At 37.9% G+C, this 26,165-nt stretch overlaps 3 protein-coding genes across 8 annotated transcripts; 1 reads left to right on the top strand and 2 right to left on the bottom strand.

The window, feature by feature from the left end:
• mmp21 (matrix metallopeptidase 21) lies at positions 1-6,345 on the bottom strand (the record flags this gene model as incomplete). Its single annotated transcript, XM_084135021.1, has 8 exons — positions 1-309; positions 951-1,123; positions 1,744-2,001; positions 2,638-2,779; positions 3,754-3,893; positions 4,393-4,619; positions 5,322-5,746; positions 6,202-6,345. 8 exons carry the CDS (start codon positions 6,343-6,345, stop codon positions 1-3), a joined length of 1,818 nt encoding a protein of 605 aa, XP_083991147.1.
• A 696-nt stretch (positions 6,346-7,041) lies between these two features.
• On the bottom strand, positions 7,042-14,880 carry uros (uroporphyrinogen III synthase). Of its 4 annotated transcripts, none has more exons than XM_084135030.1 (10): positions 14,800-14,880; positions 14,477-14,560; positions 14,319-14,402; positions 14,139-14,235; positions 13,218-13,289; positions 11,783-11,857; positions 11,241-11,324; positions 8,486-8,571; positions 7,547-7,645; positions 7,042-7,461 (listed from the first exon to the last, which is right to left on the bottom strand). In XM_084135030.1, exons 2-10 carry the CDS (start codon positions 14,549-14,551, stop codon positions 7,339-7,341), a joined length of 795 nt encoding a protein of 264 aa, XP_083991156.1. In that variant the 5' UTR covers positions 14,552-14,560; positions 14,800-14,880; the 3' UTR covers positions 7,042-7,338. The 4 variants fall into 4 exon arrangements, with proteins under 4 accessions (XP_083991156.1, XP_083991154.1, XP_083991157.1 ...); XM_084135028.1 differs by having other exon boundaries at positions 11,241-11,330; positions 14,800-14,870; XM_084135031.1 differs by having other exon boundaries at positions 14,477-14,632; positions 14,800-14,859.
• Positions 14,881-16,575: 1,695 nt separating this feature from the next.
• Positions 16,576-23,633, top strand: LOC311096085 (very long chain fatty acid elongase 6). 3 transcript variants are annotated; one of them, XR_014608951.1, is made up of 5 exons: positions 16,576-16,795; positions 18,006-18,137; positions 19,569-19,720; positions 21,533-22,079; positions 22,411-23,633. XR_014608951.1 is itself a non-coding variant. In XM_084135034.1 (5 exons), exons 1-5 carry the CDS (start codon positions 16,710-16,712, stop codon positions 22,414-22,416), a joined length of 777 nt encoding a protein of 258 aa, XP_083991160.1. In that variant the 5' UTR covers positions 16,576-16,709; the 3' UTR covers positions 22,417-23,627. The 3 variants fall into 3 exon arrangements, 2 of the variants coding, with proteins under 2 accessions (XP_083991160.1, XP_083991159.1); XM_084135034.1 differs by having other exon boundaries at positions 21,533-21,933; positions 22,411-23,627; XM_084135033.1 differs by having other exon boundaries at positions 21,533-23,627.
• Positions 23,634-26,165: the final 2,532 nt, after the last annotated feature.

The following is a 26,165-nucleotide window of genomic DNA, read 5'->3' as shown; positions in this document are numbered from 1 at the left end:
TCACCTGCGAGCGGTTCTCAGAGAGCTGTGGTGTACGTCACAGATGTCGAACCACTGCTGGTCCAGGTCTCTGCGGGGCATCAGGCCGTTCCCCGAGAGAGGAGCTCCTCGTCTGCGATCTCTCCCGCTCGACACACACCAGAACCCCGAGCCCTTCAGCAGGAACACACTGTTGTGTGTGTAAGAGAAGTACGCCGCGTCCAGGTGACCGACCGGGTGATTCCCGGGAACAACAGCAGGAAAGACCTCAGAGAGCAGTCGTGGAGAAGAGGAGGACAAGCGGTTCACGCGCACATCGAACCGGAACACCTGGACATTAATATTGAGCGATTACTAGAGTAACGATACACTCATGTCACGATACTGAACCCACGATACCATATTACTGCGATACTCCAAGACATATGGTAAAATGTTAACAAAAACTGTTGATTAAAATGCTAGATTTAGTTTTACATTGTGTGTGTAAATGAATATTCTTGGACTTGGTGCTGAAACCCAATACAGGACAATAGAGACGCCAGAATAACAATATTCATGATTCTGAAGCTGAAAATACTGAATTATTGTAGATGAATATGCTTTCACTGTCACTGACTAGATATATTTAAAATAATGTAGGACACTTTTTACTGGATATCTGGTATTATCAGGACCCACATGTATTCCCCCACTGCATTATTATGCATTATATTCAACATTATATATAGAAGTTTAATGTAGTACTGACACTGAAACTTGATTTTTTTCTTACAGTTATTTTCATTTTGGGTGAACTATACACTATATACTGTCACTATCCACGATACGTATTGTTGAGTTTTTGTATTGCGATATATTGTGGCACATAATCTAGCAATTACTATCGCTAATAAACTCTGACCAAACAACTTCTTCATCTTGCATTGTCAAAATGCAACATGTAATTGTAAAACACGAGCAGCTGTTACCTGTGAGCCTTTAAAGAAGTAGATATGAGCGTCTCTCCTGTCGTAGTACGCAGTGTCCAGCGGTCCAGACACACCGGGAAAGCCTTCCGAGATCAGGCGAGGATACGAGTGTCCGTCAGAGTCCTCGGTGAACACCTGATCATTCTCACTGTCATAACGCCAGTACTGCACACCTGAGACCACAACACACACATGCTCATATCTGCAGTTTACAGACACTCAGACTGCAGAAAAACTCTGAATCAGAAAATACTGAGGACTAATTCATTAAATCTAATAATAAGTGATCAAGGCCATTGCAAAATACAATTGTAAAATAAAAATGCATAATGAAAAATACCAATGCAAAATATGCTAAATGTAAATTAATGAAAAATACAGATGAAAAATATGCAAATGCAAAAAAATGCAAAATATAATGTAAAATATGCAAACTGCAAAATACAAATGTATAATGCAAATTAATGCAAATACATAATGCAAATGTAAATTATGCAACTGCACAATGCAAAACATGCAAATGCACAATGCAAAATACAAAATTTGTAAATACACAATGCAAAATAATGCAAATGTAAAATATGCAACTGCACAATGCAAAAAAAATTTAAAAATACAAATGCAAAATAATGCAAAAAATGCAAATGCACAATTATTGCAAAATATGCTCACACACAAAACTTGCAAATGAGATGAGATGCAAATGATCTCATGCTTTAATCTCTATGTACTATGCATCTTTATTAGTCTTTCAGCAAAGATGATGTTTTTGGAACTCTTATGAAGTAAACACCTTTGAAGAAGTAGACCGCGTCTGTTTTGCGGTTCCACACGTGGACGTAAGCGTCCACTCCACCGGCGGGGAGCCCGTGCCAGCCCACCGGCACCGCCACCGGATCCCCGAAGCGCGTCCTGTTATTACGGTTCTCGTACAGCCAGTACAGGCCGTCCCGCATGAAGTAGGTGTTAAACCGCACCACGACCTCACCGTAGGGCGTCTGCTCCTTCCTGATCCAATCGAACACGGTACTGAAGCGACCCGTACACACACCTGAGGCAGAAAACACACAGAAAACATTTACATACTTCGAGTTATGCTTGAAGAAAACAAATCTTTTTATCTTTGGATAACAGAATCTGCCAGATGCATGAATGTAAATTTGATTGTAGAATAATTTTCATGACAAAGACATTTACAACTCTAATTCCTGTTAGTGTAATGAAAAACAAATCACAAACCAGTGATGAAAATCATCCACACATGTACAACAAATAATATACTGTATACTTACTATTGTACTTCACAATATTTGTATACATTACAGTAAAGAGAATTTGGGTTGAAAATGTGTTTAATTTGTCAAGAAAATGTAGAAATCGTAAGAATAGGTGTCATTTTCTTAATGCATATATATAATAATAAAAATATAATTAATTTGTTTCACCCTGTTGATTTTAGTGTGATATGAGCTGGATGTATTTAATGAACTTTACACAGTTATTGAACTGAACTGAATTAACTGAATAACGACACTATTGTTTCTCTAGAGCTGAACTGAACTGCGTTCGCATCATTGATCACTGTTCTCCTGTTCATCCGTGTAAAGCTGCTTTGAAACGATCCGTCTTGTATGAAGCGCTGTAGAAATAAATCATCTTCCTCCCAGTGTGTGATCTCCGGTCTCACCGTACAGGCTCTGAATAGACTTTCTGTCCATCCAGTCGATCTCGAAGCCTCCGTCCTGAGGAAGGTAACTGGGCTGCATGATGGACCCGGGCCGGTAGATGTGAGGAAGCCCTAGAACATGCCCGATCTCGTGAACCGCTACCTGAACGAAACACACGACACACAGTCAGAGATTCAGATGCACAAGTGTCAGAGGTGTGTACTGTATTCAGTTTAGTGCATCAGTGAGATGTTTGATTTAATCAGTGCCACTTTTACACTGGACAAAACAAAATACCAAAGGTATCCTAGTTATCAAACATCAAAAATGTCTCTCTTGCAGCATCTCTTCTCTTCTCTGATGACGAGGGCGGGGCAACCTGTCACTCACATGAGATCAGCCAATAGGAAACCACAACCATCCAATCAATTCCCCAAGGACAAAAATCAACAAAATACAAAATACCGCCCGACAAAATACAAATGTAAAATGCAAATTAATGCAAAATTTGTAAATGCACAAATGCAAAATATGCAAATGTACAATGCAAGATAATGCAAATTAATGCAAAATATAAATGCAAAATACAAAATATGCAAATGAAAAATACAAATGCACAATGCAAGATAATGCAAAATATAAATGCAAAATACAAATGCGAAATGTACAAATGTACAATGCAAGATAATGCAAATTAATCCACAATATAAATGCAAAATACAAATGCAAAATATGCAAATGAAAAATACAAATGCACAATGCAAGATAATGCAAAATATAAATGCAAAATACAAATGCGAAATGTACAAATGTACAATGCAAGATAATGCAAATTAATCCAAAATATAAATGCAAAATACAAATGCAAAATATGCAAATGAAAAATACAAATGCACAATGCAAGATAATGCAAAATACAAATGTGAAATATGCAAATGCACAATTCAAAATAATGAATTGTGCCCCGCCCTAAAATCAAGCCCCATTCTACATTTGTTCTTGTTCCAGAAGCGTTTCACTCGGATATACGACACAATAGGGAAGAAAAGATGAGAGTGACTTCAGTTTCATGCTGATTTGTGAACCTAGTCTGGTTTCCCTGAGCTTCTGTAGTTTAGCGCATGCTCTCACATTACCTTCAGAAGACTGATCCCGTTGCCCGTGTTTGGGACAGTGAAATGCTCATCATCATCGAAATGAATGTCTCCGAGGAACCACGCGTGAGCAAACTCTCGGCCCGCGCCGTCAAACCGCTGAGAGCAGCCCAGATGTCGGCCTGTAGGGGGCAGCAGAGGCTCCGTCACCACAGAGTTACACATGTGAAAATAAAACACTTATCCTAAAAGAATGAAGTGAAAATAAAGGGCTGAGGTTTTAGACTGACTTTCAGTGCTGCACCAAAATGAATAAATTACAACAGAAATATATTATTACTATTGTATAAAATTTATTTAAACTATTTGATTCAATTAGAAAATACATGATTTATCAAATTAATATAGCGGTAAAGCACTGATTTTTCTAATTAAGTGATAAAGCGATCAAGTTTCAGAAAATTTAGACTAAACCGCTCAAATCATATGTATTATTTTTACGATCTCTTTATGAACTTTTTGAAGTGTGAAACTGGTAGTTGCTTAGGTTGTCAATGGAGGGACAGAAATCTCTCAGATTTCATAAAAAAGATATTCATTAGTGTTTAGAAGATGAACGAAAGTCTTACAGGTTTAAAACGAGTAATTAATGACAGAATTGTAATTTTTGAGTGACCCGACCTGTCCCGAAGCCCAGTCTGATGTCGATGTCCTCCAGAGGAGAGTGAACGTCCTCAACAAACTGCAGCGGGGAAACTTCACTCCACATGCGGAAGGCGAGTCTGAAGATGTACTTCTGCTCATCGATGGACAGCTGACTGCTGTAACCTTCCCCGATCAGACGCCACTTCAGGAGACTCTCGGAGAACGCCATGTGTCCGGACCCGTCGCCGGTGTCTCTCCTGGTCCTGCTCGTCTGAGGACTCTCGGAGAACGCCATGTGTCCCGACCCGTCGCCGGTGTCTCTCCTGGTCCTGCTCTTCTGAGGACTCTTGGAGAACGCCATGTGTCCCGACCCGTCGCCGGTGTCTCTCCTGGTCCTGCTCTTCTGAGGACTCTTGGAGAACGCCATGTGTCCCGACCCGTCGCCGGTGTCTCTCCTGGTCCTGCTCGTCTGAGGACTCTCGGAGATCGCCATGTGTCCCGACCCGTCGCCAGTGTCTCTCCTGGTCCTGCTCGTCTGAGGACTCTCGGAGATCGCCATGTGTCCGGACCCGTCGCCGGTGTCTCTCCTGGTCCTGCTCGTCTGAGGACTCTCGGAGATCGCCATGTGTCCGGACCCGTCGCCGGTGTCTCTCCTGGTCCTGCTCGTCTGAGGACTCTCGGAGAACGCCATGTGTCCCGACCCGTCGCCGGTGTCTCTCCTCCTCCTGCTCGTCTGAGGACTCTCGGAGAACGCCATGTGTCCGGACCCCTCGCCGGTGTCTCTCCTGGTCCTGCTCGTCTGAGGACTCTCGGAGAACGCCATGTGTCCGGACCCGTCGCCGGTGTCTCTCCTGGTCCTGCTCGTCTGAGGACTCTCGGAGAACGCCATGTGTCCCGACCCGTCGCCGGTGTCTCTCCTGGTCCTGCTCGTCTGAGGACTCTCGGAGAACGCCATGTGTCCGGACCCGTCGCCGGTGTCTCTCCTCCTCCTGCTCTTCAGAAGCGCTGCCAGGTGCCGTTTCTTCCTCACAGGAGGTTGAGTATCACTGGATGTCCGTGTATCAGCATCAGTGTGATCGAGTGTCGTGGTGCTGTTGGACTCAGCGGTGTTGTGTTCAGCAGAATCCGGTTCCTCGTCCAGGTCCGGGACGCCACATCTGGGTTTATTCATGGCTGCTTTGGTGGCGTCATCAAACACACCCGTGACTGGAAGAGCATTGAGCCTCTGGAAGTCCTTCAGCGCCGCGAGGAACCGGAGATCATGCGATGTGGATCCGCCCTCCTGAAGGTCCAGAGAGAGAGCGATGTCCGAATCACCCGAAGCTTCTGCTGAGGTCTGAGGATCATCACCGTCTCCTGCTTTAATGAACCCATACTTAGACAGAAACACCTGAAATTATACAGAGAGAGGCAGAGATCAATATAGGTCAATAACTAAACCTACTTAATAATACATCACTTACTCAATGGATGGATGGATGGATAGACAGACAGATAGACGGATACATGGATAGATAGATAGATAGATAGACAGACAGACAGACGGATAGACGATAGATGGATAGATAGATAGATAGATAGATAGATAGATAGATAGATAGATAGATAGATAGATAGATAGATAGACAGACAGACAGATAGATAGACAGACAGACAGACAGACAGACGATAGATGGATAGATAGATAGATAGATAGATAGATAGATAGACAGACAGACAGACGGATGGATAGATAGATAGACAGACAGACAGACAGACAGATAGACGATAGATGGATGGATAGATAGATAGACAGATAGATAGACAGACAGACAGACAGACGGATGGATGGATGGATGGATGAACCTCTGCAGTGTCGGTGTCAGTGATGAGCTCAGCCTGATGGATGTCGCTCAGCACATCTGAATGATCTCTGCTGTGGAAGATCTTCTCTGCGCTGATGAAGATGAAGGACCGGAGGATGAAGATCAGCCGGATCGCGACCAGCATCGTTAGAGTCTGTCCAGCACTGAGACTCTGAGTGAGACTGAACTGAGAATCGTGTGTGTGACACGGAACTCGACACGCGGTTTATACTGTCTATAGGTGATAGAAGGGGCGTGTCTTAATAACTTCCTCACGCGCTCGCGCCTCTGTGTGAAACAGCGGAGGATTATTTCACCCCAAAACAAGTCAACACCTTCACACAGCTGCATATGAAGCCACGCGACTCACACCTGCCCGAGAGAAACACACCTGAGCGCGTACACGCGCGCTAGACTCACACCTGCCCGAGAGAAAGTCACCTGAGCGCGCGCGCCCCTCACTCACTGTCATGACGACCCCTGCGCGCATTACTTAAATTACATGATTTAAATAAAATTAATTATACATGTAATGAAAAATGTTAGTTATTTAAAATTAAGAATGTCCACTTTAATATAATGATATTATTTAAATAAAATTAAAATAATTAAAATGTCAAATTTCAGTTACTTATTTCTGCCCATCAACACTGAGAATATACACTTGAATATATATTTATATTTATTTTTTATATTTAGATAAAATTGAAATAATTTGAAATCTAATAAAAAATGTAACCTTTTTAAGTTATTTAGATTATGCTCATCAACATTTTTTAAAGAGAATATACAATTTATTTTTTAATACTTTATAAAGCATCTTCCATCAAAGTATCATGACTCATAGCACAACATTTTGTTTTAATCACCAGTTCACATTGATAACATCACATTGAAAGTCACTTGCATTCAACATTAAACACATCAATAAGGAGATTCCAGAACAAACAGAATTTAGTGCAAAACATGATGCTGATAAACTGATGAAATGTTTTCTTCTTCCTACTAATACAGATAGATATTAAAAGTTCATTTAAAACATTATTTATATCTAATATCCATATACTGGCAAATATTTGCCAATGCAAAGCTTCCCTAAACTCTGAGGGGCTGAGGGTCAGGGGTCAGGGGTCAGAGGTCACTGCAGGGCCCGTGCGATGGCAGTGGCGAGGTGTTTAGCCGTGGGTTTCTCAGCACAACATCTGACCGTCAGTCCGTGAGACTCCAGCGCGTCCGCCGTCGTGGGTCCGATCGCTGCAAACTGAAGAGCACAGCTCTGTCACAGCTGGGATGAAGGATACATTCTCTGATGTGTGTGTGTGTGTGTGTGTGTGTGTGTGTCACACCTTTATCTGCTCCAGCTGAGATCCTGACAGTCTCTTCAACAAGTCCAAACAGAACTTCACTCCTGATGGGCTGAAGAACGCCACACTAGCAGGGACGCCCTGCACACACACACACACACACACACACACACACACACACACACTCTCAGGTGAATAACACAGCGACCCACAATAATACACCTGTGCTCATTTTTAACACTGATACGCATTATTTACATCGTAAAACAACACAATTGTTCAAATACAATTAAAATAATTATACATGTAATTTAATATGCAATTGTGAAGTTATTAAATATTCTGCCCATCAACATTGATTTTGGACAATATATACTTGAATAAAATTACATTATTTAAATTCAATTTAATTTTCAATTCACTTAAAAAAATTTAACAACATTGAGAATATACACTTGAATATTGCATATTATTATATCTAAATAAAATTAAAAAATATATAAATGTAAAACTTTAAAGTTTCTGCCCATCAACATTTGCACTTGAAAATATAATTATATTTAAATAAAAAAATAAAATAATTAAAATGTAAAAGTTATTTAAAAATCTGCCCATCAACATTACTCGGAGTATATTAACTTGAATATAATTATATTGTTTATATAAAATTTAAATATTAATAAATGTAATTGAAGACTTCAGATGCAAAAAAGTCCGTCTGACATTTTTTCTTTTAAATGAGCATTTTTGTTTAAAATTTTAGTCTTATCAGGGACATTTTTGGGCATTTCAATAAACTTTTCATGGCCATTAAAGTGAAATTACTGAATCTAAACAAGCCTGATAAAAATGCTGATTTGAAAGACTTCTAGGGTTTTGCATCTGAAGTCTATGTAACATTTGAAAGGTATTTAAACTTCTGCGCATCAACACTGAGAATATACTCTGTAATATAATATCTGTACAGTATCTGACGGACACCTGCTGCGTGAAGTAATCCGTGATGTTGTTCTGCAGATCAGGATGTTCAGAAGTCTGATAGACGGTCAGAGTCTCCAGAGGAACGCCTGACACAGAAACAGAGAAAACATCCACACTGAGTCAAATACTAGAAACAACTCAATTATAGGATTATTTTGGGGTGATAAAACCTGTTAAATGTGCATAATACTCCATAATCTTAAAGGAACACGCCGACTTTTTGGGACTTCAGCTTATTCCCCATATCCCCCAGAGTTAGATAAGTCCACACACACCCTTCTCATCTCCGTGCGTGCCGTAACTCTGTCTGACGCACCCACCGCTAGCCTAGCTTAGCACAAAGACTGGAGGTAAACGGCTCCAGCTAGCATACTGCTCCCAATAAGTGACAAAATAACGCCAACATTTTCCTATTTACATGTTGTGATTTGTATAGTCACAGCGTGAACAAATAACAAGGTCACATGACACAGCCATCTTCTAACCGTATATATACTGGGAACTATATTCTCAGAAGACGAAGCACTGCTACTTCTGCGGAGTGATTTACTAGCTACTAGCTAGCTAGTCATGTTGGTTTTGTTGACGGAAGTAACAACGATGCTTTTCAGGTGTTGCGCTAATCACTCCGCCCAAGTAGCAGTGCTTCACCTTCTGAGAATATAGTTATTTTGTCACTTATTGGGAGCAGTATGCTAGCTGGAGCCATTTACCTCCAGTCTTTGTGCTAAGCTAGGCTACCCTTACGAAAAATAAGTTTATTCAAGTGTTCTATTAGTATACTTCTTTTAAACTAAAAATAAGAAAGTATACTTTCAGTCTACTTTTTATATACTTCTCAGAAATATACTTCAAATTGCACTTAAGTATACTTGACTTATTCTGACAGAAAAGTCTAAGTATATTTAGCCTATACTTGTTGATCGAGATATACTTAAAAGTATAATTAAGTATTCTAAGTATTCTTGGCTTGTACTTGTGTTTACTATTTTGATTGAGTAGCTTATTAAATACTTTTTTAAAAACATAATATTACACACCGTCTTATAAACTAACATGTTCAGCTTTATATAGTAACAAACTTTCGGGTGGAATAGCTTATAGAGTAAATAAAATAAGCATGGAAAATAAGTTTATTCAAGTGTTCTATTATACTTCTTTTCAACTAAAAAGAAGAAAGCATACTTTCAGTCTACATTTTATATACTTCTCAAAAATATACTTCATTACACTTAAGTGTACTTGACTTGACAATTTTAATTATTCAAAGTATACTTGGCTTGTAGTTGTGTTAACTCTTTTGATTGAGTAGCCTATTAAATATACTTTTTTTACATCGTTTTTCATATACAGTTTTATGAAACCTTGTTTGAAAATATTGATTAAAATATTGATATAAAACAGATATGTTTCTAATTCTGCCTATCTGAATTTTTGTGTAGGCTAGTCCACTGGTAGTGTACATATTTACTTTAATTAAACTTTTCCCCACCATTGACTGAATTTTCCAGCTACCCATGTTTTCACTGGTATACGGTAGGGGGCGCTATTACACATCTTCTAGTACAGATTCTCCGGATCAAAACACAGGAGAAGAAGCTGAAACAAGTGATAGAAGATTGCTCACTCAAATGTAAAATAATGTGATATCAAACATTAAACAGCTTGTAAATCAAAACTGCTTAATGTTTCCAAATGAAATGAAGCGTAGGCCTAACCCATGAAGAGAGAACGACTGTGAAGCTTTGGAGGTGTTGGACTCGATCTACTCCACCTGTGTTTGATCATCGTTCTGGATCTGATCAAGGCGTAGTCTTTGACAAAAATGTGATTTTCTCAACTATTTTGTTTAAAATGTTGCCTTTCTTTATGAAACTTACTGACATTCAAGTGTTGATAAAAAAGGATGCATGAAGCTAATAAAATATTTTTAAAATTAAAGTAGAGTTAAAGGTATTTTTCAAGTATAAAAAATAACATTTGAACATAGTAGTATAGGCCTACTGCAACTGCAAAAATTGTATATAAATAGTAAACTATAAGTATAATGTTAAGTTCACTTAAAGAAAACTTGTAGAATAAAACTACTAAACTAGTAGTTTACTGAGAGTACATTAAAAGAAAACTTGTAGTATAAAACTACTAAACTAGTAGTTTACTGAGAGTATACTTCAAAGTTGCTACAAGTATTAAAATAGTAAACTACTAGTATACTCATAAGTTCACTTGCAGTACAAATGAGAATCATAATTATGAACTAGTTGTGCACTTAAAGTTTACTACTGTTACACTTATAGTACACTTAAACATATACTTTTATATACTTCAAGTGGGCCAATTTAGTCCCAAGTGGTATTAAAATAGTACACTTACAAGTTTACTACTAGTACATATTGACATTAGTATACTTACTACATAAAGTATACTTAAAAATATACTTGAACATTACTCAAGTATACTTCATAAAATGAACTTTTCGTAAGGCTAGCGGTGTGTGCGTCAGACAGAGTTACGGCACGCACAGAGATGAGAAGGGTGTGTGTGGACTTATCTAACTCTGAGGGATACGGGGAATAAGATAAAGTCTCAAAAAGTCGGTGTGTTCCTTTAACAGAAACATCATAATGCAAACAGAAAGCTTCATTCTTATGTAAAATAGAATTTCATTTGTTTTCTCTGCATAAGAAACACTAAGAATGATTTTTATGAAACATTTTGGATTGTGTAAGGTGTGTAAATGTTTGGATGGTCTCACGGCTGTTCCTGAGCGCGGTGGGCAGAACTTCCCGCTTGATGGATCCACAGGGAAAGAACAGCGGCAGAGTCTCTCGGTTCTCTCCTGAAACTCAACATGAACACACACTCATATACAGCAAACCCAGTTATTATAGAAGTGTGTTATATTCTACTGGCCTCTGTAGTGTGTGTGTGTGTGTGTGTGTGTGTGTACTTGTACAACTATCTTTGTGAGGGCCAGTTTGAGTGTTAGCCCACTGGAGTGAGGACAGAGAGAGTAAAGGACATTTTGGCCGGTCCTCAGTTTCTGAGAGCCTTTAAAGGCCTGTTTGAGGGTCAAGACTTGGTTTTAGGGATCAGGTTATAATGAGGTTAAGGGTCGGTTTAGGGTCAGGGGTCGGGTTAGGCACTTAGTTGTGATGGGTAAGGTTAGGGTAAGCGGCTAGAGATTGCATTGTGTCAAAGAATGTCCTCATAAAGACAGATGTACAAGAATGTGTGTGTGTGTGTGTGAGAGAGAGAGTGAGTGAGTGAGTGAGTGAGTGTGAGTGTGTGTCGTACTCTGCAGGATGAGCAGTGAGAGCGAGTCTGCGGTTCCCGTTTCTTCACCCAGCGGACACAGACCCAGATCTGCAACTGAACATTTCAACACAACTATTAAAACCTGCGACTGCAAAGACATCGTGATCATGATCTGACAGTTTCACTGGAGGCTGACGGTGCAAATCTGACGTTGCATCTATAAGTGTGATTCAAGTGTGAAGTCTTATTTCAGCACAAACATAAACATGTACAGTGAGGAAAATAAGTATTTGAACACCCTGCTCATTGGCAAACTTAAGACGGGCCTTGACATGTGCTGGTTTAAGCAGGGGAACCTTCCGTGCCATGCATGATTTCAAACCATGACGTCTTAGTGTATTACCAACAGTAACCTTGGAAACGGTGGTCCCAGCTCTTTTCAGGTCATTGACCAGCTCCTCCCGTGTAGTTCTGGGCTGATTTCTCACCTTTCTTAGGATCATTGAGACCCCACGAGGTGAGATCTTGCATGGAGCCCCAGTCCGAGGGAGATTGACAGTCATGTTTAGCTTCTTCCATTTTCTAATGATTGCTCCAACAGTGGACCTTTTTTCACCAAGCTGCTTGGCAATTTCCCCGTAGCCCTTTCCAGCCTTGTGGAGGTGTACAATTTTGTCTCTAGTGTCTTTGGACAGCTCTTTGGTCTTGGCCATGTTAGTAGTTGGATTCTTACTGATTGTATGGGGTGGACAGGTGTCTTTATGCAGCTAACGACCTCAAACAGGTGCATCTAATTTAGGATAATAAATGGAGTGGAGGTGGACATTTTAAAGGCAGACTAACAGGTCTTTGAGGGTCAGAATTCTAGCTGATAGACAGGTGTTCAAATACTTATTTGCAGCTGTATCATACAAATAAATAGTTAAAAAATCATACATTGTGATTTCTGGATTTTTTTTTTTAGATTATGTCTCTCACAGTGGACATGCACCTACGATGACAATTTCAGACCCCTCCATGATTTCCAAGTGGGAGAACTTGCAAAATAGCAGGGTGTTCAAATACTTATTTTCCTCACTGTATATATACATATCTGGGCATGTTCTTAATAAAAAAAGTTTTTGCAGTAATTGCAAAGACGAGGATGATGAGAGAAGAAGGTCATGTGATGGTGAAGCACAGGTGGCGTTCAGGTGTGAGCAGATTTACTGCCAGGACGCAGGTGTGCAGCAAACACACACACACACACACACACTTCCTTCACCGTAAAACACTGATCAGGGAAACGACAGGGACGTGTGAATCCCACCGAACACCTGCGAGGAAACCTTCGGAAGTGTGTGTTCAGAGATGTGTGTGTTCAGCTGAAGTGTGTGTTCAGAGATGTGTGTGTTCAGCTGAAGTGTGTGTTCAGAGATGTGTGTGTTCAGCTGAAGTGTGTGTTCAGAGATGTGTGTGTTCAGCTGACACGTACCTAAAGATGCTGTCGCTTTTCCAACCACATAAACTGACTTTGCTTTCCACTCGTCTTTCACTGCGTCCCATTCTGGAGGATGAAGACACGAGATAAGAGAAAGTAGAGGTGTAACGATACACTCATATCACCATACTCAACTCATATAGAATATATAGTAGTTTAATGTAGTACTGACACGTGAACACTGTGTAAACTTGAATTTTTTCATGCACAGTAATTTTAATTTTGGGTGAACAATCCGCGATACATATTGATGCATTTTTGTATTGTGATATATTGTGACACGCCTGACAGAGGCAACACTCTACAATAAGCTCTATTAGTTAGTTAACTAGACATTATTTAACATTACTGATTCTACCGGATGTATTAATCTCAGCTGATGTTAATGCACATTATTAAAAACAAAAGTTTTATCTGTTAACATTAGATAATGCACTGTGAACATTAAGAAACTGAGATCAATTCAATGTCAACTTGTAACAAAAGTGATAAAAAGTGATGAAACTGTAAACTTTAGTAGTTTTCCGTGAGCATTTACTAAACTCTTCTTTCACATACAGACATTTAGCAGACGCCTTTGTCCAAAGCGACTAAAGCAAGCGAGTCGTCGTGAAGAGGCACAACAACGCAAGAAGAAGTGCTCAAAACACACAGCTCAGGCATTACTCAAGAGTAGCATTAACCAAGACAAGGGAGGTTCATGTCTTTTTGTTTTATAAGAGGTTAAGTGCTCACGGAAGAACATTTACATTTACGCTTTTATCCAAAGCCATTTACACTGCATGCAAGATATCATTTTTTTTATTTTTTATTCATGCATCCTCGGGCAATCGAACCCATGAGCAACTGTTTCAGCTTAGGTTCCCATTCAAAATCCCACACTCTTCCACCCTGTGACTGTGCGGTGAAACTCACTGTGTGTGTGTGTGTGCGAGTCTAAGCTCTTCTTGACGGCCTCCACGGCTCTGGGACTCGTGAAGATCAGACCCGCAAACCTCTCGGGCTGAAAGAGCTGGTGTTTCACAAACACAATCAGTTCATATCTAATAAAACAAAACCTTATTCAACTTCAGAAACAGATTTCCACAAACTCACCCTCTCCAAAAGCTCATTTAGAGACACAAATTTGAAAGACAGAACCGGGATCAAAGCAGCTGTATGTCCATATGAAGCCAGTTCCTGAAATACAAGCCCAATATTACTCTCTCAAAGCTATTGTGATGACTATTATTATATTATTATTATATTATTACCTTGATATAAGGGTCTTCTTCATTTTCACTCTCTCTTGGCTCTTTCAGCAGCAGCACTTTCATTATTGCAGTCATCTAAAACCACTAATAAAGGAGTTTCTTCAGGGTCAGTATTTCATACAACAACGCCCATAAGAATTCACAAGCTGTCACTCACTGATAACAAACGAGAACAACAGACAACAGCAAACACAGAGAGTGTGTTTTCATGCACTGACATCATTAAGTAAGGCCGTTCGAATCTGGGTGTAACTAATAAGAGTTTGAATGATTAATGAATGAACTGTGGCTTAATATTAGTTAAGAAATACACCATAACATACTTGCAGCGAGTGAGTTCATACAGCTGTCCGCATGTTTACTGTTATGAAAACTATAGCAGTGAAGCAGGAAGCAGCAGCGACACAATAAACACAACAGCGCAATTTTTCAAAATAAAAGTCTCTTTACGACCTAACAGTGCAATCATTTTTAATTATTCAATTAATTAAATGACAACAACAACAAAAAAAAACATTAAATAATTCTGGCTTAAAGTCCCCATGAAATAAAAAAAATGTCTTCGTCTTTTAGCATGAATGTTAGCCTTACTGTAGCTAGTGTGCTCCAAAACCATGACAAAATACGCATTTAGAAGATATCATTCAAAACTTACAGTCTCTTATTTCCGCCAGGATGGATCAATGATTTTGATGACATCACTCTGCACTTCAGCTTCTCATCAGATTTTATGTCCAATCAAATGCTCTCTAGAATCTGAAGCTCCGCCCCCTACATTATAAATAGACGCTAATCAGTCAATTATACTGATTTTCTACATGGTTAATGGCACATGGTGCACTATATAGGGGATAGGGAACGATCCAGACAGTGTAAATATGCTTACCGTTGTGGCAAATGAAGTCTGTTTCATGTTAGTGTCACGTTAGCTACACAATAGCACAGAGCGGATCATATAATCGAGTCGCCGTAGAAAACAGATCGGACCCATTTGAATTCTGCACAGAATGCTGTATTTTAAAGCGATATGGAGGAGATTAGGAGGAGAAACGGTTAGAGATTAGAAGGAAACTGCAGCTTTACCGAGATCAACGGCTCTGGCCGAGCTGTGACATAAACCAAACGCTATTGGCTATTTAAAAAGGGGGAGGAGCTGTTCGATATGCCCCGCCCTCTCTTCCTGTTTCAGTGGAAATGACGTCAACGCATTGAATAATGCTCCCCGTTTCAAGGCACTTCAGTGGGACTTTAAATGTTTATGTATCTTTGTTAGATACCATGCATAAATCATATGTCAAATATTAATATTAATATTATAAAATATAAATATATTCAAAACTATGCACATTTGTCATATAGTGTTTCCGACTTGAATGCATTAGTGACAGGCAGCATTAGACTGTGTTAAATCCACGATCTAATGCTGGAGTTTTTTGGTGTGTGTTGGCTTTCTTTTGGCCAGTGTGAATTGTGCTTTATAGTCCGCTGACAAGCCAGGGTTGTTTGAGTTTTGTTTCAGTAGTTTAGCAGTCAGAAAGCCGAGAAAGAAACTGGAAACTGGCCTGGATGCTTCTCAACCCCTTTCAGGATGGTAGAGGTTTTCTACTTAATACAAAACGTTGATATATAAAGTAAATTAAATAAATAAATAAAATAAAATAAGAAGTCAAAAAGTGGAAATGTAATAAGTATCAGTAGAAAAAACTAGAGAAATACTGTAATATATATATATATATATATATATATATATATATATACTGTATATATATCATTGATTTTGTTAAAATATTATTAGATAAAAAAATAACCTTTCACAGATAAGGTTAGTAAGTGATTTGGTTTAATTTAAAAAAGTACAGGATCATTTTTAAGCTGTTGAGGTCTAGACTTCCATTATTCTTTTATTATTAATAATTTATAAATTAATAAAGATTCAAAGATTGTACAATGTTTTCAAGCTCTATAAGATTTAAGTGTACAAATCTGTTCTCATGAATATAAAACCTTTAGTCACTCGTATGATGAATATAAAACTTTTAGTCACTCGTATGATGAAATATGCAGATCCTTCGACTGTGATTGGATGGGCTCGCTGCCCTGACTCTCGCGCGTATAATGATGAAGTTCAGCAGGAGTGTGTTCGTGTTGCTCTCACACACCTCACCGATCCTGTTGGGTTTCCTTTCGGAAACACCTTCATCACTTCATCCACTGAAGATTCGCACACTTGAAGATGAAGATGAACGATTCACTTTACGCGTTTGACTTTGAGCGTCAGTTTGATGATCGAGTCGCGCTTGAATGGTTTCAGCAGAACTGGTGAGTCAATTGAGCCGAAAATGAATCACTGATTCATCCTAATCTATCAACATCTACTCAACTCATAAATGAAGAGTATTATCATGCAAAAGCAGGACACTATAGAATATAATAGCTATATACATACATGTTTAATGTGATGTGCAATACATAATAGTCTACACATTATAATACACATTATTTAATAATACAGTAGCATACCGTGCAAGATTCTTAAAATGTGTATTGTGCAATATATGTCATATATCTAACATGCATTTTACTTTAAGCATAATATTACATATGTATGTTAGTAAAGGCAGACTGTAGTTTGCTTTAAACACTCCCTGCTCATTAAAGTGAGGCAGTAAAGTCACCTTTGACCTTTCATCACAAATTTCACAATTACATTAATAAACAACGAACACAAAAGCACCTTGTGATTCTTGTGTATTAATGTGTGTGTGTGTGTGTGTGTTCCCATTGTGGACTGAATGAACTATTCTGCTGTGATTGATCGATAGATGTGTGTGTGTGATAAGAGCAGGTTCACGTGAAGGATGGCAGAGATACGCTCACCTTTGACCTTTGATCTTTTAGTTGATGGTTTAGATCAGGACAGAGACGTTGTTATGTATGTGGAAAATTCTAGAGAAATTCTGTGAAAATAAAGTCAAATAAAATAAGATTAAAATAAATAAATACAAAAGTGGAAATATAATAAATATCTGTGGAAAAGTCTAGACAAATGCTGTGAAAAACATAAAAAATAAAATAAGATTAAAATAAATACGTAGACAAGTGGAAATATAATAAGTACCTTTAGAAAAACTACGAAATGCTGTAATAAATGTAAAAAATAAACAATTATTATTAGTTAGTTAGTAATCTATTAAATAGATTATTTTACATTAAAATTACATAATCAAATAAACAAAGAATACATTTAACAGTACAGTCCATTACAGGAGTGGGTAGATAAAGAATAATATAATAATGTAACGTAATTTTAGATTTATAATACTATAAATGGGAGGGGTTATAAAAGATAGATGCCTTACATTTGAATAATTGCTATTTTTAAATAACTTAAAACCTCTGTGCTGTATAAATACGCTTTCCTTAAATTCTGTCACGTTTATTCTGTAATATCCACCTGCATAACTAACATCTCTGTGAATGTTTTCATGAGTTCTGCGACTGAAGTGTAATCGTGCTGAACGTGTTTCAGGGGAACGGCGTTTGTCCTGTCAGGCACGTATGCGGTGGCCATATATCTGGGTCGTGTTTATATGAAACACCGGCAGAAGTTGGACCTGCGGACGCCGCTCATGCTCTGGTCTCTGAGTCTGGCGTTATTCAGGTGAGAAACACATCAGGTCAACATCAGGTCAACTAACCCTAACCCATCAGGTCAACTAACCCATCAGGTCAACTAACCCTAACCCATCAGGTCAACTAACCCTAACCCATCAGGTCAACTAACCCATCAGGTCAACTAACCCTAACCCATCAGGTCAACTAACCCTAACCCATCAGGTCACCTAACCCATCAGGTCAACTAGCCCTAACCCATCAGGTCAACTAACCCTAACCCATCAGGTCACCTAACCCATCAGGTCAACTAACCCTAACCCATCAGGTCAACTAACCCTAACCCATCAGGTCAACTAACCCATCAGGTCAACTAACCCTAACCCATCAGGTCAACTAACCCTAACCCATCAGGTCAACTAACCCATCAGGTCAACTAACCCTAACCCATCAGGTCAACTAACCCATCAGGTCAACTAACCCTAACCCATCAGGTCAACTAACCCATCAGGTCAACTAACCCATCAGGTCAACTAACCCTAACCCATCAGGTCAACTAACCCATCAGGTCAACTAACCCTAACCCATCAGGTCAACTAACCCATCAGGTCAACTAACCCATCAGGTCAGCTAACCCTAACCCATCAGGTCAACTAACCCTAACCCATCAGGTCAACTAACCCTAACCCATCAGGTCAACTTTACTGTTTCTCACAGAGCGGACGCTTGTCTGTGACACTGGAGACATTCACATTACTGCTTAAAAACACATCACGCATTAACAACACACACAGAATTAACTAAATTATACAATTAAACACTGTTTCCATCATTCAAAAACACACACACACACACACACACACACATTAACAACACACACAGAAAATTCACTAAATTATACAATTAAACACTGTTTCCATCATTCCAAAAAATAAACACACACACACATTAACAACACAGACACACACATTAACAACACAGACACACACATTAACAACACAGACACACACATTAACAACACACACACACACATTAACAACACAGACACACATACACATTAACAACACACACAGAGAATTCACTAAATTACACAATTAAACACGTTTCCATCATTCCAAAAAAAAAAAAAAATGCCAGCTATTCTATTGTATCAATTATTTATTTATTTATTTTTTATTGCAGGAATACATACAGAAATTTTACAAAATACACATATTGACCAAAAAAATACAGATAAACAACAATATAAGAATAGATGAAAAAATATTGTATCACTTTAGAGAATTGTATGATTTAAGATAATCACTGCCATTGGGACACACGATTATTCATACACATTTTCTCTGGACAAAGGAGTTCTGAGTCTTGACTTCGAGAATGAATGCAGCGGCTCAGGTTGATCTCAGGTTGATCTCAGGTTTGATCTCAGGTTGATCTCAGGTTTAAGCTCTTCCTCATTGCTGGTGTGTGTGTGTCTCAGTATTATAGGTGCGCTGAGGACGAGCTGGTACATGTTCTCGGTGGTGACGACACACGGGTTCAGGCGGTCTGTGTGTGACACAGACTTCTACAGCGCTCCTGTCAGCAAGTTCTGGGCGTTTGCGTTCGCTCTGAGTAAAGCGCCGGAGCTCGGTGAGACTCATGTTCATCACACTCTCTCATAATACTGACTGATTCGGTTTCATTTTATTTATTTGCAACGACAGTGCATATTAACATAACAGCTCAACTGTAAAATATGCCAGAGTTAGCCAAAAGGCTAGTTTCATCTGTAGTCCTAGGCCAGATGTACAGTAGGCACCCTGGAAATAGGTAATAGGTAAAACAAATTCATAACTCAAGCTTCTCTTTAAGTATGAAAGGTGAGCTCACCGAAAGTGGAGTGGGATTTACTTTTATAGTAGAAATGCTGGGTCGTTTCAACCCATGTTTGGCTCAAATATGGACAAACCTAATCGTTGGGTTAAAAAATGTATTTAAAAATGTAAACCAACGGCTAGGTTTGTCCAGATTTGACCCAAACATGTGTTGAAACAACCCAGCGTTTTTTAGAGTGTATGTATAGAAATACTATAATATAGTAGTGCTGTCAAACTGATTAATCACATCTAACAACAAAGTTTGTGTTTATATAATAAATATGTGTGTATTTGTATATATACTAACAGACACACACACACACACACACACACCCACACACACGCATATATATAAAGTTGCAAGAAAAAGTATGTGAACTCCTTGCAGAAAATTGTATGAGAATTTTACATATAGTCCACAAAACAAAAAAATAGCTGAATTTATTAAAATGACCCTGTTCAAAAGTTTATAAACCATTGATTCGTAACACTGTGTGTCGTTACCTGGATGATCCACACAATTTATTTATTTATTTTTTCATTTTGTGGACTATATGAAAAAAGAATTATGTAAAATATCTTACATTACTAAAAAAAGACAGTACTAAAAAAAAAACATGCATTTTATAGGATCTCTCTTATTTTGTTAAAATTATTAACATATATATATATATATATATAATTATTCACACACACATATATATATATTTATATATATATATATAATACTATATATACACTCACACATATATAAACACAAACTTTTATGTTAGATGTGATTAATCGCTATTAGTCGATTTGACAGCACTAATAAATAGTATTTTCTTGTAAAATATACTCCAATAATCTTTGTTTTATTTACAACTTTACAACTTTAGTTTATTAACTCTAAACTTTAAACCCCCAAATTATAACATTTAACCCCTAAAATATTTTTCAGGTTTAAAACGATTATGCACAGAGTTTTTGATGTACTGTTTTTTTTTTTTTTTTTTGAATATTTCACCCCAGAATATGTGAATTTATATTTAGCAAAAATAAAGCCTATTTTTAGGACCATAATTTTTTTTCATTGTGACTTTTTCTATGACAATTAAGCTCAATTTCCCAGCTATCAAAAATATGTTCCCATGAAGTTATTTCTGAATGTTCAGTTTTTCTAATGATTTAAAATGTTTGTTTTTTGTTTTTTTGTTTTTTTTTGTGAACATTAACAGAACATTTCATTTTGCAAACATTATGAGAATGTTACTTTTGAACGTTCAAACATTATGAGAATGTTACTTTTGAACGTTCAAGCATTATGAGAATGTTACTTTTGAACGTTCTCGGAATGTTCTGAAAGAAAAATGTTACACGAACGTCCAACTGAAACATAAAAAAAAAAATGCTCCATGAAAGATGCATAATTAATGTTTTGAGCACATTATTAAAGACCAGATAACACTGACTGAACATGATATTAGCGTTACTGGAAGAACATTTGTCCATGAGCTTAAGAGAACCGTTACTGTGTTTGCTGGTTGTGAACTGAAAGCTGTTTCCTGCGACGTGTCCTTTACTCCTGTGTTTGTGTTTGGATCAGGTGACACGGTGTTCATAGTTCTGCGTAAGCAGCGTCTGATCTTCCTGCACTGGTATCATCACATCACGGTCCTGCTGTACAGCTGGTACTCGTATAAAGATCACGTGGCCGGCGGCGGCTGGTTCATGACCATCAACTACACCGTCCACGCGTTCATGTACAGTTACTACACCGCCAGAGCGGCCGGCGTCCGCGTGCCGAAACCGTTCGCTATGCTAATCACGCTGATGCAGATGTTGCAGATGCTCGCGGGTCTCAGCGTTCTGGTGTTCGTCTTCAGATGGAAACACCACGTTCACTGCGTGTCCACCATGCACAACATCATCTTCGGCTCCGCCATGTACCTCAGCTATCTTCTGCTCTTCTCTCTCTTCTTCTATAACTCGTACCTCAAACGCCCAGCGGACGAGAAGAGAGAGAAACGAGAGTGAGGCCATCCTCCTGTCCGCTTCGGAATGCTTGGGTGTTTGTTCTTTTAAATATGCAAAGCCATCCATGCAGGAAACTCTAAAGCACTACAGTAGTTTGCATGCATCATAAATGTCCAGCTCAGAATTATATTTTGCATTAGGAAAATAAAGCCATTTTTATCAAAAATTACACTGTGACCTTTTTCAATGCAAAACATGGTGTTGTTCTAAAAATAGGCTAGTGTTGGGGAAAGTTACTTTAAAAATAATGCATTACAATATTGCATAATTCCCTAAGAAAGTACCTAATTACTTTTTATAGAAAGTAGTGCTGGGCAACGATTAATCGCATCTAATGCATACATGCATGTGTGTGTATTTATTTATACAAAATAATTATACACAGCACACACACATATATTATGCAAACACAAACTTTAATTTTAGATGCGATTAATCGTTGCCCAGCACTAATGCATTACATTACTTTTGTGTACTTTTTCTATTTAAAAGTAATGTTACTTAAAAAGTAATCTGATTACATAACTCGCGTTACTTTCCCCAACACTGAAATAGGCTTCGATTTATTAATGCAAAATATCATTTAATGTTTTTCTAATGATTTTGGGGTGATTTGAAATGTTTCGTGAGATTCATCAATGGAAGTTAATGAGTTAAACGTGTTAATGTTTACAAAACATTGATATTGTCACAGTGAAACAGAGACACATTCTCCTCTGATGTGTGACAGTGTCACTGTCCTTTATTAATCACACAGTTGAAATATTGTTAAAAAAAAATATTTAAGAGAATCTGTTTAAAAAGCAGTTTATATAGTAAAATGGCCATCTTGCAGATTGTTCTGTTGTATAATCTGCTGTGAAAGTGATCTAGTATGTTGTATTTCCAGAGTCTGTAGAGTACATGACATGTGATTAAAGCGCTTCCAGAAGTCTCAGTGTGAACGCTGAACAGGTCTGACTGGCCGAACACAGATTTCTCTCGTGCTGAAGGAGTGTACTGGTGGTAAACTGGTCTTTCTGCTCAGTCATACAGCAGTGTGTGTTGTTCTGGTGTGTGTGCGCTTCTATCAGTGATCTGTGAATGCTGAACTCCTGAGGCTCTTCCAGAGGAACGTGTTTCGTGTAAATCCAGCCGTCTGTGACGAGATTCATCGTCTTCTCAGAACGTTTGGCTGATGTTCCCTTTAAGTTATAAAACGTTATTATTACTCTAAGCGTTCAAAACATCCAGTTTTTGAAATGTTTTAAAGGTGTTTTCTCTTGGTTATGCAGATGTTAATGGAACATTCTATTGTATCATTTTTTAAATATTGGAACGTTACTTTTGAATGTTCTCTGAACGTTCTGAAACAAGTTGTTACATTTAAAAAACGTCAGTTTAATGTCCAACTGAAACGTTTCAGAAAAAACATTCCATGAATTTGAACTTGTTATTTGAAGAATGTTCATAACTTTGAGAGAACGTTTGCTGAAGTTCTGCTTGGTTCATTATGTAGACCTTCTCAAACGTTAGAAATATCAGTTCAAACATCATTTCTCTCACCCTTTATCTTTATATGTACAGTTAACCCTATGTATTATTAATTAAAAAAAAGAAAAAATGTTCATTGGGAAGTCCTAATCGTCTGTTTACTCAAGTTTATTAATGAATAAACACCTAATGAACATACTTTTGGTCCTCTTGTTTTTCAGGTCATTCTTTGAGTTTAGAGATGATAAATGTAAATGTCTCCTATAAACAAAAGTGTGTCTAATCTATTGAATGCAGTCATTTCTGCTTCAGCTTTCACATAGTATTAAAAAAATGTTGCAAATGTTTAAATGTAACAGTTTTTGTTACATGCATTATTTCTTCATTGTTTTCATTTCCACACTTTATTATTTGGATGTAAGTGCTGTCATTATAGAGATAAAACACAGCTGACATACACTAACGCTGTAGATATTTTAATGTCATTGAAAGAGTCTCTTCTGCTTACCATGGCTGTGTTTATTTGATCAAAATTACAGGGAAAAAGTGAAATATTATTATAATGTAAATTATGGAAGTAAAATAATGTCAAATGTTTTTGAAACAAAAAGCCTGTTGAATTGCACTACTTGAAAAAAAAATAGGCATTGCATTAACCATGCTTGCATTTTAATGCATTGTATTTTTAGGGCTTGCATTTTTATGGGCTGAAATTCAACATGGTTGAATATTTAAGCTGTGAATATTTCAATTAAAAACATTTCAAACACATTTTCATTATTAAAAATTCAATAATCCATATTCACCTTTCATATTTCACTTCCAAAATATTCAAACTGTTTAAAAATACAACCTATAATATTCAACAGGCAATTTTCAGTCCATTTTATTTCGCTTTGCAAATTCGCTTCCACAAATTCAGTGGTTCAAATTCGACAGTAAATTCAACGGAACTGCAGGAAAAGCAGTAGATTACCGAGATACTCTCCATCTGCTGTTAGTCAACCTCACCAGCAGGTGGTGCAAAAGCTCGTGTTGTTGACGAAGACCAGCAACAGTTAGAGCAAGTCATTCATTCATAAAACTCATTTAACAGCAATGCAAGTGTATTTGTGATTATTATGACGGCGGTTTTATGTTAAATTCAGTGTCTTCACGGTTACTTTTCCTGCAGCCTACAAGCATCTTTCTCTACCGTGAACAAGATTATAATGTTATTCCCCGATGCGGATATACAGATCCAATGTTACATTTTTGAGGTTGACATATATTTCTCTTGGTTGTTTAGTTGCCTTAACTTTATATTGTGGCGATGTGCTGCATGCAGGCTATTAGGGTTTCCCTCAATACTTAAGGATTCCCCAGCTGGACATATAAAACGCTTAACGTATAGCTTAATGGACTAATTACAGTGATATAAAAGACCAAACTCGCAGGCAAGCAGATTGACTCAGAATAACGCGCAAAGTTTAATGCTGAGCGTTTCCCAGTGATAAAGTTGGCTTGATGTTGGACATTCGCACATTTAGGGACCGTCTCTAAAGTGTACACGACTTTGGTATACACGTTTCTAACTTCAATTTGAATAGAACGACTTACAGTCATAAAACCAACTGTAAAGTGTTCATGTAGTGTCAGGCATAATGCGCACCCTTTGGATTTTTGATATTTATTCAAATAAATTAAAGTTTGCTATTGAAGTTAGAAACGTGTATGCCAATGTTTTATGCAACTTTTGAGACGGTCCCTAAATGTGCGAATGTCCTATGTCAAGCCAATTTTACATTTATTAGGCTACATTTAGTCATTTATTTAGCAGACGCTTTTATCCAAAGCGATTTACAGTTAAACTAACAATAGGAGGACAACAATATGCAAGTGCTATGACTCTTCCCAGTTTAAGCTAATGCAATACACGTGCATAACCTACTATACTATACTATATATATATATATATATATATATATATATATATATACTGTAGAGAGAGAGAGAGAGAGAGAGAAAAGAGAAGAGAAAAGAGAAAAGAGAAGAGAAAGTGTTAGATCAAGTGTTGATTTTATGCCAGTATATCACGAAACGCTCTGCATGAAACTTTGCGCGTTACGTTCATCTTAGTACATCTAGCCTATATAGTAGCCTACAGCCTACATCCCCAATAAGGTGCGAGTTTGGTCTTTTATATCACTGTATTAGTCCATAAACTACGTTAAGCGTTTTGTCCCGACAGAAGGGGAATCCTCGAGTGTGAGGTATTGAGGGAAACCGATTATAATCCTGTTCATGTAGAGAAAGCTGATGACATGTAGGCTACACAGGGAAAGTAACAATGAAGTTATTGAATGAAACATAAACACAGCTTCTGTGTCTTTATCATCTTTTCCGCATATACTGACACAGATAATCATTTTCATTTTATGAATGAATGGCTTGCTCTAACTGTTGCTGGTCTTCGTCAACAACAAGCGCTTTTGCACCTCCTGCTGGTGAGGTTGACTAACAGCAGATGGAGAGTATCTCGGTAATCTACTGCTTTTCCTGCAGTTCCGTTGAATTTACTGTCGAATTTGAACCACTGAATTTGTGGAAGCGAATTTGCAAAGCGAAATAAAATGGACTGAAAATTGCCTGTTGAATATTATAGGTTGTATTTTTAAACAGTTTGAATATTTTGGAAGTGAAATATGAAAGGTGAATATGGATTATTGAATTTTTAATAATGAAAATGT

The sequence above is a fragment of the Abramis brama genome (assembly GCF_963993115.1).
Source record: "Abramis brama genome assembly, chromosome: 14".
NCBI lineage: Eukaryota > Metazoa > Chordata > Actinopteri > Cypriniformes > Leuciscidae > Abramis > Abramis brama.
Note: the sequence above shows the minus strand (reverse complement) of the source record. Positions and strands in the feature narration are given on the sequence as shown.

Excerpts from the sequence above, each read along its gene's own strand:
- uros (XM_084135028.1), bottom strand. The coding sequence starts at position 14,551 with ATGACTGCAATAATGAAAGTGCTGCTGCTGAAAGAGCCAAGAGAGAGT. Across the intron at positions 7,646-8,485 it reads CGGATTACTTCACGCAGCAG|GGCGTCCCTGCTAGTGTGGC; the intron begins GTGTCCGTCAGA and ends GTGTGTGTGCAG. Across the intron at positions 7,462-7,546 it reads CTCAGCTGGAGCAGATAAAG|TTTGCAGCGATCGGACCCAC; the intron begins GTGTGACACACA and ends TGTGCTCTTCAG.
- LOC311096085 (XM_084135033.1), top strand. The coding sequence starts at position 16,710 with ATGAAGATGAACGATTCACTTTACGCGTTTGACTTTGAGCGTCAGTTT. Across the intron at positions 16,796-18,005 it reads GAATGGTTTCAGCAGAACTG|GGGAACGGCGTTTGTCCTGT; the intron begins GTGAGTCAATTG and ends AACGTGTTTCAG. Across the intron at positions 18,138-19,568 it reads CTGAGTCTGGCGTTATTCAG|TATTATAGGTGCGCTGAGGA; the intron begins GTGAGAAACACA and ends TGTGTGTCTCAG.